This window comes from Lepidochelys kempii, chromosome 15 (genome assembly GCF_965140285.1).
Source record: "Lepidochelys kempii isolate rLepKem1 chromosome 15, rLepKem1.hap1, whole genome shotgun sequence".
Lineage (NCBI taxonomy): Eukaryota > Metazoa > Chordata > Testudines > Cheloniidae > Lepidochelys > Lepidochelys kempii.
The window spans coordinates 29,674,219-29,692,326 of NC_136394.1; the positions used below are offsets into that span (position 1 = coordinate 29,674,219).

The following is an 18,108-nucleotide window of genomic DNA, read 5'->3' on the forward strand; positions in this document are numbered from 1 at the left end:
GTTCCCTGTGCTGCAAAGTACTCCTCCTCCAAACTGCATATCCTTGCCTTGCTGCCTCTCCACCCTCCTGTACTCTGATGAAGGGGGAAGAGTCTGGCTTAACCAGCTATTCAACTACAATCAGCATTGGAAGGTAAAACAATCAACCTATGGGGAGACTAGAATGTGATTTAGCTTCCCCTAAAAAGGCACTTGTTATGGGAGCGAGCCAGCCAGATAAGATGAGGGACAGTTTTAAAGAGCAACAATGATCAATAGGGATGTAAATATGAAATGTTTCTAATTTATTTTGCATATAATCAAACCAAAGTATAGTACATACTGCATACACAACCATACATAATTCCAGCTTAAGCTTTTTGTGCATAGCTATACAAAGTCAGTGATTGTACAAAGCAGACAAGTTTACTAGGGCCATGTGTTCAGTGTAACCCAGGGAATGGAGAACACAGTGAACCAGCCTTAAGATTAAAAACAAGGTGCAGCTCTGAACTTCACTGCTCTACCTTTAAAGGACAAGACATTTCCATGAATAACTTGATCAGCTGCACTCTGTACTGTCAGTATTCCTGCTTGTATTGCATGCTGGAAACAATGACATGTGGGCATGAACCTGAAACAGTTATGTACTTTGACTTGCTCTCTTGCAGCTGCTGGTTGATAAAATATTGCTTGTTACCAAATAGGGGTGACTTCAGTTACATAAAAACTGCATCTCTCCATCTCATGAAAGTTGTAGAGGCAAAGGCTTTCTATATGAGCCCTTGACCTTGAGGAGGCTGCTCAAAGAACAGCTCACTATTGAAAAGTGTACAACTTAGGATGGTATTGAAAGCCTGTAAGTTAGTGAAACTATCTCAAGCCAGCTGTTTCGTCAGGGAGATCTATTTTAAAGTACAGTGAAGCTTGCACTAAGGCTGACTTGTCAGTGTCCATAAAGTATGTAGAAGATGAAAGCTGTGTGCTAATAGCTAGGGGGTTCTATTCAAGGCTTCCAGTACAGTCTAAAGGCCACCTTTCTACTAGTCTTCAGGCCCTGGCAGGTGGTTTTAATATTCTGCAGCATAATTAAGGCTTTGTTGAAACTTCTACCCTGTTTAATAAGCTTTGTACTATAGAGGATGCTTTGTTGCATGTTGCTCCATGAGGGAGCCCCTCTGAGGTCATGGCCTTCATACAGGCAATGAGTTGTGGTCCCATCCATAACTAGTCAGATCAGATCTCACACTGCACATTATCTTCTGTCAGACACAAGACAATGGTATGCTTGTATTGCATAACTAAGGCAATTAGAGGGCTAAACCAAGAATGTACTGAACTGCTGTCACTGTAACTCAATCCTTCCTTCTAACAGGGCTTTTAAAAAACCTCTCAAAAACCTCTTAAGCTGTGTTAATTAACAGCTCTTTAGGAGGGGAAAGTGCCACCTACTAGACAGATTAAAAAAGGCTGGGGAAAGAAGGTGTTTTTGGAAAGCTGCTTTTTTTTTTTTGGTTAAATTGTACCACCAAGGGCTAGCAATCTAAGCCACTGTATTTATACTAAGCTAAAGGTGTAACATACAGTCTTGTATATTTCCTTCTTCTCTGGGCTTATCACAATAGAAATGGAAATGTTGTTAGCACTACACATTCCTGAATGAGAAGGAAGCTACCTGTACCATGGAAACATAGCTGGCCTGGTGCAATAGCAAAGACAAAGGGAGAGATTGGACCACTTGACAGAAAATGTAGATTTCATGTCACTCACTCTACACAACTGACTAGTCAGCCCTGTAACAGCGGTAAGTTGCGTTTTAGTAAACAAGGCATTGCTTAAATTCTTAAATATGTAAAATCTCAAAGTACAGAGTATTGGAAATATAGAAGTTTGCAGTTCACTAGAGTGGAGGCTTTCCTTCCCCCCCACCCCACCTAAAACAACCTATGCAATAACCAGTCGTCGTCCCCCCCCACCACCCCACTGAAGGCTGCAGGAAACAAAACTTTTCACTGTGACAAGTTTAAGAAATCAAGTCACATGTACCTGTGACTGACACCATTTTCTGTGTCAGAACAGATTTGAGATTAAAATGAATAGCCTAGCTTAAACACTGGACTCTAGAAGGGCTTCTCTTATATTAGGCAAGTAGGGAGTTTACAGTATCTATGTACAAAACACTGATATGATTGCACTTTAAGCCCACATCTGTCAGTTACACACAGTGATTGTTCAAGCTGCTAAACTGTTTGGTTTGAAACTAGCTTTACCACAGTGACCTCTTTACATAAAGATTAACTTTCTAGTAGTAAAGTTTTGAAGATCTAGAAGACAGGCACTATAAACAGAGCTGTACCCTGAAAATCATCTTTGGCTGATATTGCCTCTGAAAAGCAGTCTCCACACTCACTTTCCTAGGCTTGAAGTATTTAAGCTACACAAGAGTGATGTACCATTGAATAAAGTTGTCAAAATATGGAGATTGTACAGTAATCCCTACAAGCAGGTGTTCATATGGCTTATACCATTCCTACAAAACATTACTTTAGAGCAACATATAGCGATGCTAACCAAGATAGTAATGCCTTTAATGCTTAAAACTAATTCCTCTGACAAATGCTAAGTGACATCTGGGGCTAGAGTAGACCTCCTATACTAATTTTACAGTATAACATTACTTTTCAGATTTCCTGCTAGCCCCATTACTACACAAGATAGGTGGTCCAGCTAGTCCACCACCCAAACTCCAAAAGAGGCCAATATCAGCAGAAGCTGCAAGAAACTCTACAACAGATGAGGGACAATCTGCCCCATGTGAAGGTCTCATTCAAATCCCTGAAGTATGAGGCTTTATATTCCATCCAAAGCTTGTTAGAATTAAGTAACTCTGGCTATTCTTTTTAATATCCACTCCCTCTGAATGATATGAACCTCCACCATCACTTCTACTTAACACTCTCTACTACGCAACAAGAGACTAGGAGGTAGATAAAACACATTATTTGCAATAGAAGAGCAATCAGAGAGTGAAAAGGTCTATATAGTATTCTGTAGATGATTATAGCCATTTTCTTCCAGGTGGCCTAGAATATACTGTGAAAGAGACAGTGAAGAATAGCTGGAGATACTGACACGTAAAGGGATGTCCACCCATTTCTCACCAGTGTAGCAGCACTAGAGGTAAAGCTCCTGGTATCACTTATAGAACTCAAGCTATGAGCACATGTCTAATTAGCTCCATATTTAGACTGGGATTACATGGTGTTAGTAGTAGCCCATGCTGGAGTTATCTAGGGCAGCTGTAAAGAAAAACCATTCCTGTTTCAGGAGAAAGTAGGGGAAAAAAACAATCTAGCAGGAACCTTCAAATTACATTCTGGGTTTAAGCGGAAATGCTAAACAGACTGACTACAGTAGATATCCCAAACACCTTAGGCAAAATGTTATGAAAGTATAGCTTTTTCCTAACCCTCAAAGTGTAAATATCTCCCACCCTTGAACCCTGCCATAAAGCAGCTGAGGGTTCTCCACTATTCCCTAGCATACTAGTTTCACTGAACCATTACCACTAAGCTCCGGGGGGGATGCCATAACCAGCTCACTTTAATATACTTTCTGAATTTTGAACTTGAGTCTGAGTAGCTGCCAGCACTAAATAACAAAACCAGAGTCGCTGCCAACCAGCAAGACCTAGCACCAGAGCAGGTCTGACTCCGGAACAGTTGTAGTTAGGCTCTCAGGTGCCACAAGTACTCCTTTTCTTTTTGTGAGTACCACTACAGTCTATTTCAAACCATGCAAAGCAACTCTATTCTGGAGGGAAGCCAGTATCCATAGAACCTTGTCTTCTGAAAGCTAGGCTGAAGCATTTCTATTTTCCTCCTTAAAGGTCCAGAGGGGAGGCAAGGGGAGAAAGTGCTGAAGCACATGGGGTTAGTTTCTTTAGCATCACTGTGGCACAGAATAGCATTTCTCATGTACAATAGGTTCAGGTGGGATGGAGTAAATGTGGGGCTGTAGGGAAGGTAGACAGCTCTTTGAAAATTTTAGTGAAAGTGCAGAATAAATACTAAAAGGCAGAAGGACAAAAAACACTCCTCCTCCTCTAACCACAAAACTGCAGGAAGAGTGCTGAAAATTCAAAGACATTACCCCAAATGCGTTGATCTGACCCTTGATACCTTCTTTATTCCTCTAACAGCGCTGCTTCCTGTTAAATACCCCCAAATAATCTAGCCTGGTACAAAATGTAATTTTATAGACTTCACTGAACATAAATAAGTTGCCTGGTTATCAGCTGTAAAGAATGGAGAAGGCCAGGCCACAGCTTTCCCAAGAGGGCTGTGCAGTCTGCAGCTCTCACTCCTCACTGATGAAGATGCGCCCTGTCATCTGGACGCTTAATATGAATCCTTCGCACACGTTCAATGCGCTCCCGCTCCTCGTCCTCATCCAGGTGATGAGAGCGGCCTGCTGCCCCTCCCGTAGCCTCCAGAAGTGCATTGTCAGGTCCTCGTCCATCCTGAGCCTCGTAAAGCAAAATGTTCAGTGTCTCTTCATAAATTCGGGCTTCTGGGAACTCCACCTGGGTACCCAAACAGCTAGGTTAGGAGAAGCAAAATCAATCTTACTCATTCCAGGCCCCCCGCCAGTTTTTATGTACCCTTTGGTATTTAAGGAATCCTCTCCATTATTCTTGGGTGGTGGTACTCTGCAGGAAGTGTGAAAACTTGCAAAAAAGTTACAAGGCATTAAGAGGAACCCTTGAAGATCTATGTTTCTGTGCTCCGCCTGCTGGCTTTCAGCCTCCGATGTCCAACATCCAGTGCTCTCAGACCTGAGCCATTACCCCAAAAAGGCAGATGCAAAGACAGATTATTTCTGGGCAAGGTAAGATTGTACGTGAACAGAATACGACTGGTTTTCTTTATACAGTTAAATAAGTGAACCGGGTGAGTGCATTAGTGGGTTTAAAGACCAGAACTTGCATTTATTTGTATTGTGATAGCATCTGGAAGTTAATACCCTATTGTACTAGGCAACGCACAAGCACAAGATTGTCCCTGCCCCACAGAACTCACAATTTGTTTGACTGCTCTCGGCCCGCTCCTCTGTAGAAGGTAGAGTGGATGCTCTCAGGAGGGGAGGGCAATTAAAGGAAGGCTTCAAAACAGAAGTCAGGACATTACTCTTACAGCAGCTACTACGCAGCATGAATGAGTTTTATCCCTACCTTTGTCTGTTTCTTCTCAGTAGCGTAGACAATGGAGGTGCAGCAGACCTCAGCAATCTTACGCCCCTGTCCATAGAAAGACCAGCAGCAAATCTCATCTCCTATCACATCCTTAATAAAGAGGACTCTCCCGTTAAACCGCAGTGACAGCTTATCAAACAGCTCGATGTTCTTCAGCATGTTGTCATCAGAATTACTGCAAGAGAACAGGGCATCAGTCAAACAGAGTTAATGCCATGCAGAGGAAATGTCAACAACTAAGGAGATTCAGGCAGCTGGAGGTCTAGATGTCCTGCCTCCCTTTATTTACTGTACCAGCCATCAAGGTTGTGTTTAGACTTGAGCGCTAGGGCTGCTTCATCCCACTAAGAATCACTCACTGCATTAGGAGAGCGAGCCTGCAGCTGAAGGGTGACTGGCCTTCAGTGGAGAAGGTGCAGAGTGTAATACAGCATCAGTGCTGGGAGTAACCACATCAGGATTCATCCCTCAACTAACCTATTCCATCTACTAAAGTTTAGCATCAGCTGGATTGGGCCAGTGCTGTCATGAGTTAGACATAGTCACATATGAGGACAAGAGCCCAGCCACCTCGCCTACCCAACTGAGAGCCGCATAGGCATAGCCCTCTGACTCCAGGCCAACTGCCGACTCTGCAGGTAAAAACTCTGCAGTCCCCGCAGACGACAGGGCATCATCTTGTCATGGAGTCCCTGCAGGTCACATCCGGGCATTAAAGAGGAAGCTCTTTATTGCTGCAAGTGTGCACTTAGCTTTCCACTGGAGAAGTTTCCATTTCTAACCCCCGTTAGCAGTGACTCCACAAACAAAGCAGGAACAGGGCTTACTGCCCATGTCAACCACAAACACTCAGTAAAGGGAAAAGCCCATTCTCCTTGAATCTGGTTTCAGACCATTAATTTCCAGTTGAAACTGTACATTTAATAGCTGATAGTGGAAGTTGTTTTACCTGGTGTAGGAATATTTGTTATTACTTCTGTTATACAGCAACTTTACTGCTGGCTGGAAAAAAACATGCAGGAAGCACAATTAGAGCACAATTTACTGGCTAGAGCACAGCTGCAGCCTTAGTTCCAGGCACGCAGAGAAGGGGAAATATGAAGCGATAGTACTGTGCGTACACCCACTGTTTGTGGAAGTGATGCTGAGGCTGCTGCCTAGTGCTAGCATGTCAGCGTTCCCAGGACAGGTACAGCACAAGCTTTCCCCACAGCGTGCCTTAACCCTGACTTCCCTGAGCTGTGGTGACCAGCTCATAGTTGACTCTCCATGGCCATTCCAGTCCTTTATGCATCTGCTGAGATCCCCAATTAATGCCTGCTGTGGTGGCATTTTGGGGGGGGGGGGGGGGAGAGGGATAGCAGGCATGAGAGTGCATACCTGGCTGCTAGGAACTGGAGCCACTAACATTTCAGGTCAGTCAAATATCAATATTGGGCTGGAAAGACAGGTGAAAGGTTCTATAGCCCCCTATTGATGCCCTAAGTCAACCTGTCCTCCCTACTGACTATTTGAATATGTAAGGCAGAGAAGGCCCCCACTGTAAGATGCATTGTTTTTTAAATGTAGACCCATTTAAAGACCTGGGTGAAAAGCTGTTTAACTTCTAATTCAGATAGAATGAGGTTGCAGAGAGATCAAGTATAATTTTCAGACTCACAAGTTAACAGATGGGTTCCTGAGCATGCACACTTCAAAAAACTAGTGTACCACATTCCAAAGAGTCAGCTGTCACTCTGGCTGGTGAACTGCTGCCTTGCTGTAATGAGGGGTATGTGCAAACTTCCCCCAGGGATCAAGCACAGCCTGCTCCCTCTTACCTTATTGGATGTTGCTATAAGTTTTTGCTCTTCCTTAGAAGAAGTGATGACTGGTACTTTGCAGAATGGCTCGTATGCATCTTTGTTCTGCTGAAACAAGACAGTCCGTCAAATGCAGCAGGTGAATGGAAATCCACATTCGGGCCTTTGAACAAAATGCAGGAGGCCATCAAGGCTTCTCTCCTATTTAAGCCTGGGGTTAGTTACAGCGATGCAGACGGGAATGGTGGCTCACCATTGTCTGAACCAAGAGGACTTGATAGAGCAGTGAGCTGACCGCATGAGACAGCTATGTTCCTTTGTGTAGGCATGCTGGGGTACAGGGACATTACATGCTTCCCCACCTTACCGCCCAGTGAGGGGAAGAGGTACAAGAACAGCTGCTGGGGTGCTTTGGGGAGCCTAGGCTCCAGCTCCAGGACTGCCTTAATGCACCATAGGCCTGTACCTAAGCCGTGCCTTCTGGGGTCATGTGACTCTAGATGCCCAACTTTTTCATTTTAAAAGGTTCCTAACTCATTTATGGAAAAATGTGATCTGAGCATAACTGATATAATGATGCCTGCTCGAGTCTGCAGAGAGCCTGAAACAAACAACAGCTCAGAGGAGTTAACTGTCCCATGCATCTCAAGAGGTTGTTCACTCCAAGACCCACTGCTCTGACAGGCCTACTCCACCCCTGCTGAAGGCTTTGGACAGGAAGGGATGAGTGCAGAAGATGCTAAGCAACCATGCATTGGCTGCTGGGGTCCCCCCCAGCTGCTGCTCCTGAGGGAGAAAAGCACCGTATGCCTTTGACTACACCTCTCTACCACCAGCACTCCACAAGGGAGTTAGGGTCAAAGGGCAGGCCAGCAGAATCTTACACTGGTGATGTGCAAACAGGAAAGAGCCCAACTTGACACTGGGATCCCAAGGGTGTTTGCGGTGCCTGCCGTTTTAACTATCTTTATTTGTAAGCTAAGCAGGTCTGATCTCTGACACGTACACACAACTAGAATCCCAGGGCGCCATGCTTTAAGTTAATTACACACTGAGAAAAGAACTACTTGTCCAGAAGAATACTTGACCTCTCCTAACCCCTTACAGCCTTAACTATCCACATGCAAGCAAAGGGACAGGGACTGATTTCTCACTGTTTCCTGAGGACAGGGCAGGAAGTGGGATTAATCAGAGGGAATACTGAGGGCATAAGGAAAGGCTGACTGATAGAACGAGCTCAAGCCACTTGTACTGGCTGGGGACCAGGCTTCTCACTAGCTCCATGCTAAAGACTGCACACCTACCTGTAGAGCTGCCTGGCACTCATCCACAAGACCCTGAACCAGGTAATACTTTGCCTCGGCCAGCAGCTCTTCAATCTCTCTCCGGCTCTCGGGAAGAGGCACAGCCCCATCACGCAGGTAATTTAATATTGTCCCGAAGTGTTTGCCACAGCGGTCGATCAAAATCCAGCCTGGGAGGGATAAAGCGGGATACAGCTGAACAGGGGGAAGGGAAAGACTTAGGCAAAGAGTCCACACCCTCACTCTTCCCAGCTCCAGCTGGCCAGAACATGGTGTAACACACTGCAGCTCTGCACAGAGGAGCCTATCCGCAGAACGTTGCCTCACGCTGGTGCACAGCACATCCTACTGAAAGGCTCCAAAATCCTCCAGCTTGCTGCTTGAGTTGGCAGCTGGAACAGCAGCAGGCTGTACTTCTACAGGGAATTCTCTGTGTGTATCTCCCCCCCCTCCAAATCCTTCAAGGGCGCATGGTGGGAGGCAAAGGGAGGAAGCTCATTATATCTTTCAACTCCCAAGCCACTGACCATCAGTTAGCTGAAGTGATAGCAAAAACAAACAATTCCCACCATCAAATTAAACTCAGTTTTTCTGGTCTCTCCCCCCGCCCCATGGCTTTTCCTGGAATCCTGTCTACTGTTTTTGGACCTGCTAGCATACGTTAACCCTTGACTGCCCCCCAAACACACACACACACACAACCACTGGGACAGATTTTCTACAACTGCAGCTAAGAGACAGCTAAATAGAGCAGAACAGAGGATTCCCAGGTACCTAACTGGAGTCTAACGGTATGTCTACACTGCACTAAGCCACCAGCGGCTGGCCCAGGTCAGCAGACTTGGGCTGGTGGGGCTCAGATTGTGAGGCTATAACATTGCAGTGGAGATGTTTGGATTTCAGGTGGGGCCCAGGCTCTGAGATCCTCAAACATCTACACAAGCAGTTTTACAGTCCCAGCCTAAGTCAGCTGATCCAGGCCAGCCCTGGGCGTTTTACTGCAATGTAGACGAACCCTGAGGGACCTACAACCAGTCAAGGGCAGAGCCAGGGACAGAACCCAGGAATCCTACCTGCTACAGCTGGCTCTCACATGCCTTAGAGCCCTTACTGTGCACAAACAAGAGAATGGTTAACCTAAGCAAAATTCCCATCAAGCTGGTATTTAGTGTTAGTTCTGTGACAGACCACTCCCCCCAGCATGCAGGAGAGACTATTGTTTTAAAGAACACTTATTTTCTCCCATCCCCTGCAGGGCCCTGATGAAATGCTTTCCACTCTGCATCCCGCACACTGGTACGGAAGGGGGGCTTGGGAGTGTCTGCCGATTCAGATGTTTTATTTTTTTAAAAAACAATGGCACATGTGTGGAAAATAACCCTGCTGTCCCCAAGCAGCAATTACGCAAGAAAGGTGAAAAGGAAGCAAAGAGGTGAGTAAGACATGGATACTATGAAGGTCAGCAGAATCCTTGCAAGTCCCATTTCATCTTCCATACTCCCAACTGGCATTGAACAGGAATAGCAAATTGATTAGGATATGAATGTTTTTAAAGTGCTTTGAAGATGTAATGTGAGTACGTGAGCAGTACAAGTGACGTGTGAGATAGTCCTAGATGCTGTAGCATTTCCTTTACGAAACCACCTGCTAAAAGGCACATTACTCACCAGTCCTGGGTAGAGATACCGGAGAGAAAGGGAAACAAAGCTTCAGCAGAGCTTATAATAGAATACATGGCACCCTTAATCTGAACAAGAAGTTCATATTTCATCTCCACGCAACAGTAGTCCATCTCCCGAAGCAGACCAAAGGGCTCAGAAAGGTATTATGCAACGTCCAGCTCAAGTTTCCATAAACAGGCGGCCATTTTTATGGGCTTCGACTCAAGAATGTACTCAGGAAATGCTTGTGGGGAAGGACTCATATTTTAGACAAATAAGGGAAAAGTAAGGTAAAGCATGCACCACATGGCTTGAATTAATGTAATTATTACTAAAACTCTGATTACTTGGTTAATTCTCCAGCCCCTAAGTTGAATATAGGTCTTTCCTACTGATGGCCTACTTAGCAAGTGAGGTTCACTAGCATTCTACTCTGCACTTTTCTGTGTTTTCCCCTTGCACGTGCTTTATATAGAGGTGCTGTTTGGTTAGGACTGCAGCTTCAGAGGGAGTGGAGGAATGTACTAGGAAGCTAGGGTGATTACACAGACCTGATTTACAGATGCTTGTTGCAAATTGACACAGGAATCAAACTACAGATTGTCCCAAATTACTGGGCATAATACAACATATATAGGGGCCACTGCAGAAGTTCCCAAGACCATGCCCTTTCACTGTAAGGGGGAGAGGGCACAGAACACACCATCCTCCCAAAACCCAAGAGCTATCACAGACCAAATGGAGCCAGTGACTTAATTTACTGGAGATGCGTAGGGGGGATGGTATAGGGAGAATAGATACATTCTGGGCACAGGACTGGGAGTCAATAACTCCTCAGTTCTCAACGCAGCTGTGACTCCCTCTCTGGACTTGGAAAAGTTAACTTCTGCTTCGGTTTCCCTATCCATAAACCTGTAGAAATGCTAACTTCCTAATGTCCCAGACAGCTGCAGCAAGGATGCAAAGATGTTTTAAAGTGCAAAATGGTGCTGGGTTGCTAAACACCACATTTAGCAATTCCATCAGCCTTCACAGGTGCTCCTGTTCTTACTAGTCAGCCAAAATGTACTGCAAAAAGGAGATACTTAACAGGAAAGTGAGCCCCTCAGCCTGGCTGCTGCAGAGTTAAGAAAGCAGGTTTCATCTGTAGTTTGCAGTCTTATAAAGATGTATTTTAATAATCATTGTTTTACAAAATGTTTTGGGATCCACTACTCAGGCAGGAATAAATATCCCCAGAAGCCATAAATAGACACAATGGGAAACATGGGAGTTTAACTTTTGTTACACGAAGAGTTGAAGTGATGGCTCCCAAACACTGATACTAAAGCAGGCTAGAAGGAGCTGCTAAGTCTTAAATAATAAAATATCTTGGCATTAGATTACTTGGGGGTCTTCATGAGGCTCTTGTTTAAAGCAGACTAATTAAATCTGGTCTCTCTTTAAAATCTAAAAATGCATATTTTAGAACAGCTGGGGAGACTAGGAATTCATGTTGCACGAAGTCTCCCACAAAGGCCCCCTACTTCTATCCCGCTACTCCAGTAAGATGTAGATTTTGAAATATGCAGGTTTCTTTATTTTGCAGATTAAATCCATAAACTGAAAAGAATCTATGTGCATAGATAACTGTAGCCATTTCTATTGTAAATTGCGGGGGGGGGGGGGGGGGGGAGGAGAGAAGAAGTCATACTATGGTGAAAAACACTTCCTATTTTGTGCTAGATTTTGGGTGTGACTGAAGAACACAGTATTTGAAGGCTTTCAGATAAGGGTAGTTTCCTTTAAACACTATGATACTATTGTCCTGGTTTCCATTAACACTTTCAAGTAATACCAGGCAGTGAAAGATAAAACATTAGCTACTGCAGCAAGAGTATCTCATTTCTATGTGCAAGAAGTGTTAAAATCCCCCTGAAACACCAGCACAAACTGGCAAATGAGGCATTCCTACATCACGAACTGTGAAAGTCAGAGCAAAGCAAACATGGTATTCTAAAAGAGTCAGATCCAGATGGCCTTATACCCTTAGCAGTAGTACCTTCAACTTTCCCCTCCCTGCAGAAGAGAGAATCTGTCCACACGTAGAAAAGTGGATTTCATATTTGAAGGACACATTGTAATAGCACTTGTACTGTATCCATCCAGAGCACTCTGGGTGAAGCTCTGAGACCGTGCATTAGGCAGCATTTGTTGAGGAGTGAGTGGACAGTGCAAGGGCATAGTTTTAATCACAGTTCTAACTCACTTGCTGTGTGGCCCTGGATAATTCTGGCCCTGGAAATTCTGAAAACGCTGCAAAAGAACTAGGGTGATGAATTACGTTCAGCAGGTTGCATTCTAGTGCTGTCATTAAACTGGAAGCAAATGATGATTGAGTAGCTGGCACACTTCCCTCTGGATCAGCACTGAACCAATGTTCCACTGGCATTATGGGCTGTGCCGCTGGATGTACAGCGTGGTAGATGAAATGTAATAGAACAGCCCTATGGTTAGTAATGATCCCATGAGACATTTTTCAAAAGTAATCATGACCAACTTGGATAATTATATTCTTGCTTACCTACCTATAATTTCCCCTGCATTTTCCATGCAAGAGGGACCCTCTCTGCTTCTTACCCTAAACTGTTAGGTAGCATAGTTGTGCACTGTTAAACAGCTGCAATGTCCGACTGCAGAGATCCCTGAATTTTTGTGGTGAGGAAACTGATCTCTTAGAATTTAGAATTCTGTATAGTACTTGGATACTTGAAAAAGCCACTACAAAAACTGAAACAAACTCAAATATTTCCCTAGTTGTTTAGAGATGGACTCTAGCTAAAATGGTAATACTTTAATATTAAATGGCGTTGTATTTCTCACAGGTTGGCTGCGAATCCACTTCCTGTTCTCACAAGAAAACTGTCAGGAGGGCCTTATTTAAACCATAGCTTATTTCTCCCCAGCGCTAAACACATACTAGACGTACTACGGCACTGAAAACTAAGTTCAGTTGCTCCAGTTGAGGAGCAAGACATAATCCATCCTCAAGACAAGTTCAAACAGTCAATACAATAACAAGCTAACCAACAGAAAAGAGTTTTCAATCTCTAAGATCAGTCTACTAATGAACTATTGTCAAAGACAATGAGTGTATAAATCTGCAAACATGGGAGCTGTCGGATAATGGGCAAAATGCCAAAACACAAATAGAAAGCTGTGCCTGGAATTAAAGTCAGTGGGACTCCCACACTCTGGGAATGTTGATATTAAACTGGGCTAAACGTTTTGAACAGCCCTCAGATGATGAAACTTCTTGATCCTTGATCTAAAAGGATCAAGTTTTCTCCCATGACTTTTAAAAAGATAATCAGTCCATGTCCTTGTGGTAGGGAAGGAAGATAGGCTCTTTTTAAAAGGCAATGCTCAAAACTAATTCAGAACATTCTGAATGATCCCTTTACAGATGGACTTGACTAAAGAGATCCATTTGCTAGCAGCTTTTACAGATGATTTGTAGTTTTTTGCTCGTCTCATATATGCCCTAGTAAATTACTAACATCACAATTATTCAGATGCAAGAAATTCATAATTAGGTGTCAGTAACCTCAGTACAGGTGGCTTCTTTACATTTCATAACTGGTTTGTTTTCTAGAATTCAACAATATGTAACCTCACATGAAAAATGAAGTTACAGCCCCTTTCATCCAAGGATCCCCAAAGCGCTTAATACACTAAGACTCACAACCCTCACAAGGGAAGTTTTAGCACTGTACTACAGACAGAGAAATCAAAGTCGTCAATTAACCTTTCAGCCTCAAGGTCAAAAAGCAAGTCTGACTCCTAAGCCCTTGTGCTAACCACTTCACCCAGTCCCTCTAACAGAGTACTTTTAATCTCAGTGTTTCAGAAGGAAGCAAAAGTTTATTCAACTGGGTCTGATCAGGGCCTTTGACTTTACCATAATCTAAATAAGAGGAGGGTTGTGGCTTCAGATAAATAAGATTAAAATCTTTCCTGTTTCACGGCTTTTCTCAGCTGTATAGTTTGCTAGCCATAGTAACAAAACAACAACAAATGCCTTAGAGAACCTGGGGCTAGGATAAGCTTCTTCACTACAATTGTCCATTTTCTAATGTGTTAATCAATCTTAACTGAAAGGTTATTTTTTCCCTGCCATGAGTCTCTAAATGACGTGAACAGTGTCTCTTTACCTTCGCTGTCGGTGAGAACCTCCATGCGGCCACTGAACATGGCCTTAAGCATGGTGTCCTGCTTGGTCAGGGTCTGCATTGTGGTGTAGTAGAGAGCGCCACCAATGTTCAGCTTGACATACTTGGAGCTCGGGCTGGTCCCTTTGAAGGAGGTGGTGCGAGTCGCAGCTGCTGGCACTGCTGAGCTCACCACGCTTTCTCCTGACATCTCTTCCTGAAAACCAGAGAGGTTGCCAATTAGGCCTGCTTTTGCACTGTGTACCACACAATTTACTGCTCCCTTGTAACATTTTATGTAGGTAATATTAATACACTGCTGTTCTATATCCCTGGCTGGGAAACTCACAGTACCTCACGATATCCTGTCAGGTAGCTAAAGCTTATCTCCATTTTGCAGCTGGAGGAACCAAGGTTAAATGTTTTGCCCAAGCTCACAACATGAGAGGGGCAGAGCTGGAAATAAAGCCAGGAGTTCTGGCTCCCACTCCCCTGCCCTACACCCTCCCATTGCATGAAAACTGCTTCTCCTATGCCTATCTCTGTAATAAAGTATGGAAAACTCTAGGGAATGGTTTCAGGACTTTTTACTAGAGACCTGCCGTGTAGTAGTTTAAAGCCATGCTGACCAATTTCCTGCAGCTATGGCAAACAGAGCAAAGTTAAGCTAAACTGAGATCCAGAGCACTGCCTATTAGCATTCACTCTTTGACTGTCCAATGCTTAACTTTTTTTTTTTTTTTTTTAAACGCAGCAGGTTACTTCCCCTTTCTGAACTAACTTCAAGTTTACAATGGCTTTGAACCCAATGGAGGCATTTAAAGCCAACATTTTTTCCACACTAAACAGCTACTCTCTATTCACAGCACTGCAGACAAAATCTTGTGCATGGAAGATTTTGGACTTTCATGCTATTTCACTATAAACTGTTTCAGCTGATCTGAATTCACTATAAATGGGTTCCACTGTTTAACTTTCCATATTGGGTGTTATTTCAGTCTCAGCTCCTCTTTGCTACCTTTAAATATTTTACTTAAAGTCACAAAGAAACCCTGCATACAATCTCCTGAGGATTAGACAAGCCAACCAAAGAATGTAAATAAACTAAACCAGTGCAGAGTTTTGTGAACTCTGGGCAGCATTTTACAACCATAAGTTATCTACCTGGCTAAACTGAGTAGAAGAATGAAAAAGTGCATTCATCTCTCCAACTCAAAACTCACAAGATTTAAATTCTTCTGGGAAGTGGCTTAGTTCAGCCAGCATCTGGCATTTGAGTACATTCACACCTGTACAGGGAGTCAGACTGGATGATCTATGAAACTCTTACAAATCTCACTGGCTGTGATTCAGAGTGCAGATTTCAGTGAGAAAAAAGATATTTAGTGAGTGAATTTAGTGCTCTTGAAACTGAGGGTGCGTGCACATTTGTGAATGTAGACTTCTCATCTCCATACATTCACAGTGCTTTCAATGCATTTAGGATGGTGTATAATCTCCTACTATTGTTGCCTTGAGATTTTCCACACACTGTTCCACTGAATTACTTCCCTTCTAACTTGTAGCATCCATACTGTATCATGAACCCTCCTGAGCAGAGGCAATATTGAGAGATAATTTTAAAATGTGGACATGTGAGAACTAAGATAAAAAGCTTCCCCACCAATTCATTTCCCACTGGTCATCTAATAAGAATATCCGACTGTGAGCTCTAGAGCAGAAAGGCTCACACACTAATCAACAGTTGCTCCAGGCAACTGAACACATTTGCATTTTTGTACATCAAAAGACTGAAAGGGAGATGATAAGTTAGCCGCATAATTAATATATATGTTGCTCTGACTCACTCATGACCAGGCCTCTGCCAAATCACTACTTTATGGTTAGCCTCAGGCTCCTACAATGCACCAGAATGGGATGACTAAAGCACAGCCACCTCAGACAGATCGAGGTCCTACAGTCTTTGGGTCAAACAGTCTTCCGCACACATGGCTAGAAGCCACCTCTTAAATCATCCATGTTCTGCTGCTGTTCAGAGACCCTTAATGCAGCTGGCAATGCAGGTACATGAGCTGGCTGCATTTGGTAGGCAGAGCCTGGACAGAGGCTATCAGGCAGCTCAGAAAGGTAGGGCACTAGGGGACCACTATTCATAGCAAGGTGTCTCCTTGCTACTGTTAGTAGAGCACAGAGCGAGGCAGGGCCAGCAGGACCCCCCAGCTAGAGTGATAGTAACAGTAGACCCAGGCCCTAGACTGCACTGCACAGCCCCCCCACCCCGCCCTGCTGGGGCACTGAGACAGCAACTGGCCCTAGACCACCCAGCAGCACCAGCCCTCGCCCAGTCCTTGCCCCCACTCAGCCGGGGCCCCAGCCCAGCCCCCCGCACACAGCCAAGCCCCCCGAGCCCCCCTCCAGCCAAGCTCCCCCCCCCGGTCCTGGGAAACCCAACCCAGCCCCCAAGGGCCTCCCCGCAGCCAACCCCCCCCCAACCCCCCGCACACAGCCAAGCCCCCCACGGTCCCGGGACCCCCAGCCAAGGCCCCAGCCCAGCCGCCTGGGCCCCCCTCCAGCCAAGCTCCCCCCCCCCGGTCCTGGGAAACCCAACCCAGCCCCCAAGGGCCTCCCCGCAGCCAAGCCCCCCCCCCAGGCCCCAGCTCAGCCAAGCCCCCCAACCCCCCGCACACAGCCAAGCCCCCCACGGTCCCGGGACCCCCAGCCAAGGCCCCAGCCCAGCCGCCTGGGCCCCCCTCCAGCCAAGCTCCCCCCCCCGGTCCTGGGAAACCCAACCCAGCCCCCAAGGGCCTCCCCGCAGCCAAGCCCCCCCCAGGCCCCCGCACACAGCCCAGCCCCCCCCGGGCCCCCCCCAGCCCAGCGCAAGGCGCAGCCCGCCGGGGAGCCCCTCCCGCCCCAGGGGCTGGGCTGACCGGCCCCGGCCCCGGCGCTCACCATGAAAAGCCCAAGCGAGTCCCCGAGGCAGCTCCGCGGAGAAACCGGAAGCACCCGGGGCGGGACAGGCGAACTTCCGCCCCTCGCTCACGGCCTATTTTCGGTCCCAGGGTCACCTCACTTCCGCCCCGCAGAGCGCTCCGCCCAAACCCGTCCGACGCCCCCCCCCGGCCCTCGCAAAGCGCGGGGCCCGCGGGCCCGCCCGCGCCCCTCGGCCCGCCCGCTGCGGCACGGGAGGCGGCGAGCCCGGGGGGCCAGGGCTGGCGGGGCCCCCGCGCCCCCGGGAGCGGTTCGCGGGGCCCCTGGCTGAGCCGGGCCCGCGTTCCCGGGCGGGTCGCTAAGCGCGGCGCACAGGCGGCGGCCCCGGCCTGGCGCTGCCCCCCCCTCGCCCCGGGCGTTCGCGGAGGCGGCCCCGGCCGCGCTGAGGGGCGGGCATGTGAGGCGGCTGCTCAGCGGGGTCTGGGCCAGGGTGTCGGGGGGCGGGTGTGCTGGGGGGTCCTGGAGGGTGTGTCGGGGGGGGAGGGCGGTGTGCTGGGGGGTTCGGGGGGGAAGGCGGTGTGCTGGGGGGTCCTGGAGGGTGTGTTGGGGGGGGGAGGCGGTGTGCTGGGGGATCCTGGAGGGTGTGGGGGGGGGAGGGCGGTGTGCTGGGGGATCCTGGAGGGTGTGGGGGGGGGAGGGCGGTGTGCTGGGGGATCCTGGAGGGTGTGTTGTGGGGGGGGGAGGGCGGTGTGCTGGGGGATCCTGGAGGGTGTGTTGGGGGGGGGGGAAGGCGGTGTGCTGGGGGATCCTGGAGGGTGTGTGTGGGGGGGGAGGCGGTGTGCTGGGGGATCCTGGAGGGGGTGTGTGGGGGGGAGGGCGGTGTGCTGGGGGATCCTGGAGGGTGTGTGGGGGGGGAGGGCGGTGTGCTGGGGGATCCTGGAGGGTGTGGGGGGGGGGAGGGCGGTGTGCTGGGGGATCCTGGAGGGTGTG

The 18,108-nt window shown here is 47.0% G+C and overlaps 2 protein-coding genes across 4 annotated transcripts in view; one reads left to right on the forward strand and one right to left on the reverse strand.

The window, feature by feature from the left end:
* Positions 1–263: 263 nt before the first annotated feature.
* KCTD10 (potassium channel tetramerization domain containing 10) lies at positions 264–17,257 on the reverse strand. 2 transcript variants are annotated; one of them, XM_073313128.2, is made up of 7 exons: positions 17,140–17,257; positions 14,194–14,407; positions 8,340–8,509; positions 7,054–7,143; positions 6,183–6,235; positions 5,213–5,408; positions 264–4,564 (listed from the first exon to the last, which is right to left on the reverse strand). In XM_073313128.2, exons 1-7 carry the CDS (start codon positions 17,140–17,142, stop codon positions 4,346–4,348), a joined length of 945 nt encoding a protein of 314 aa, XP_073169229.1. In that variant the 5' UTR covers positions 17,143–17,257; the 3' UTR covers positions 264–4,345. The 2 variants fall into 2 exon arrangements, with proteins under 2 accessions (XP_073169229.1, XP_073169230.1); XM_073313129.1 differs by having other exon boundaries at positions 7,054–7,140; positions 17,140–17,256.
* An 87-nt stretch (positions 17,258–17,344) lies between these two features.
* UBE3B (ubiquitin protein ligase E3B) overlaps positions 17,345–18,108 on the forward strand; it is a 36,321-nt gene continuing 35,557 nt past the window's right edge. For both annotated transcript variants that reach the window (XM_073313119.2, XM_073313121.2), the window contains exon 1: positions 17,345–17,575. The gene's annotated coding sequence lies outside the window, so the exon portion shown is untranslated. The remainder of the gene's footprint in view (positions 17,576–18,108) is intronic.

Excerpts from the sequence above, each read along its gene's own strand:
- KCTD10 (XM_073313128.2), bottom strand. Across the intron at positions 5,409-6,182 it reads AACAAATATTCCTACACCAG|TAATTCTGATGACAACATGC; the intron begins GTAAAACAACTT and ends GTTCTCTTGCAG. Across the intron at positions 4,565-5,212 it reads CTGAGAAGAAACAGACAAAG|GTGGAGTTCCCAGAAGCCCG; the intron begins GTAGGGATAAAA and ends TTGGGTACCCAG.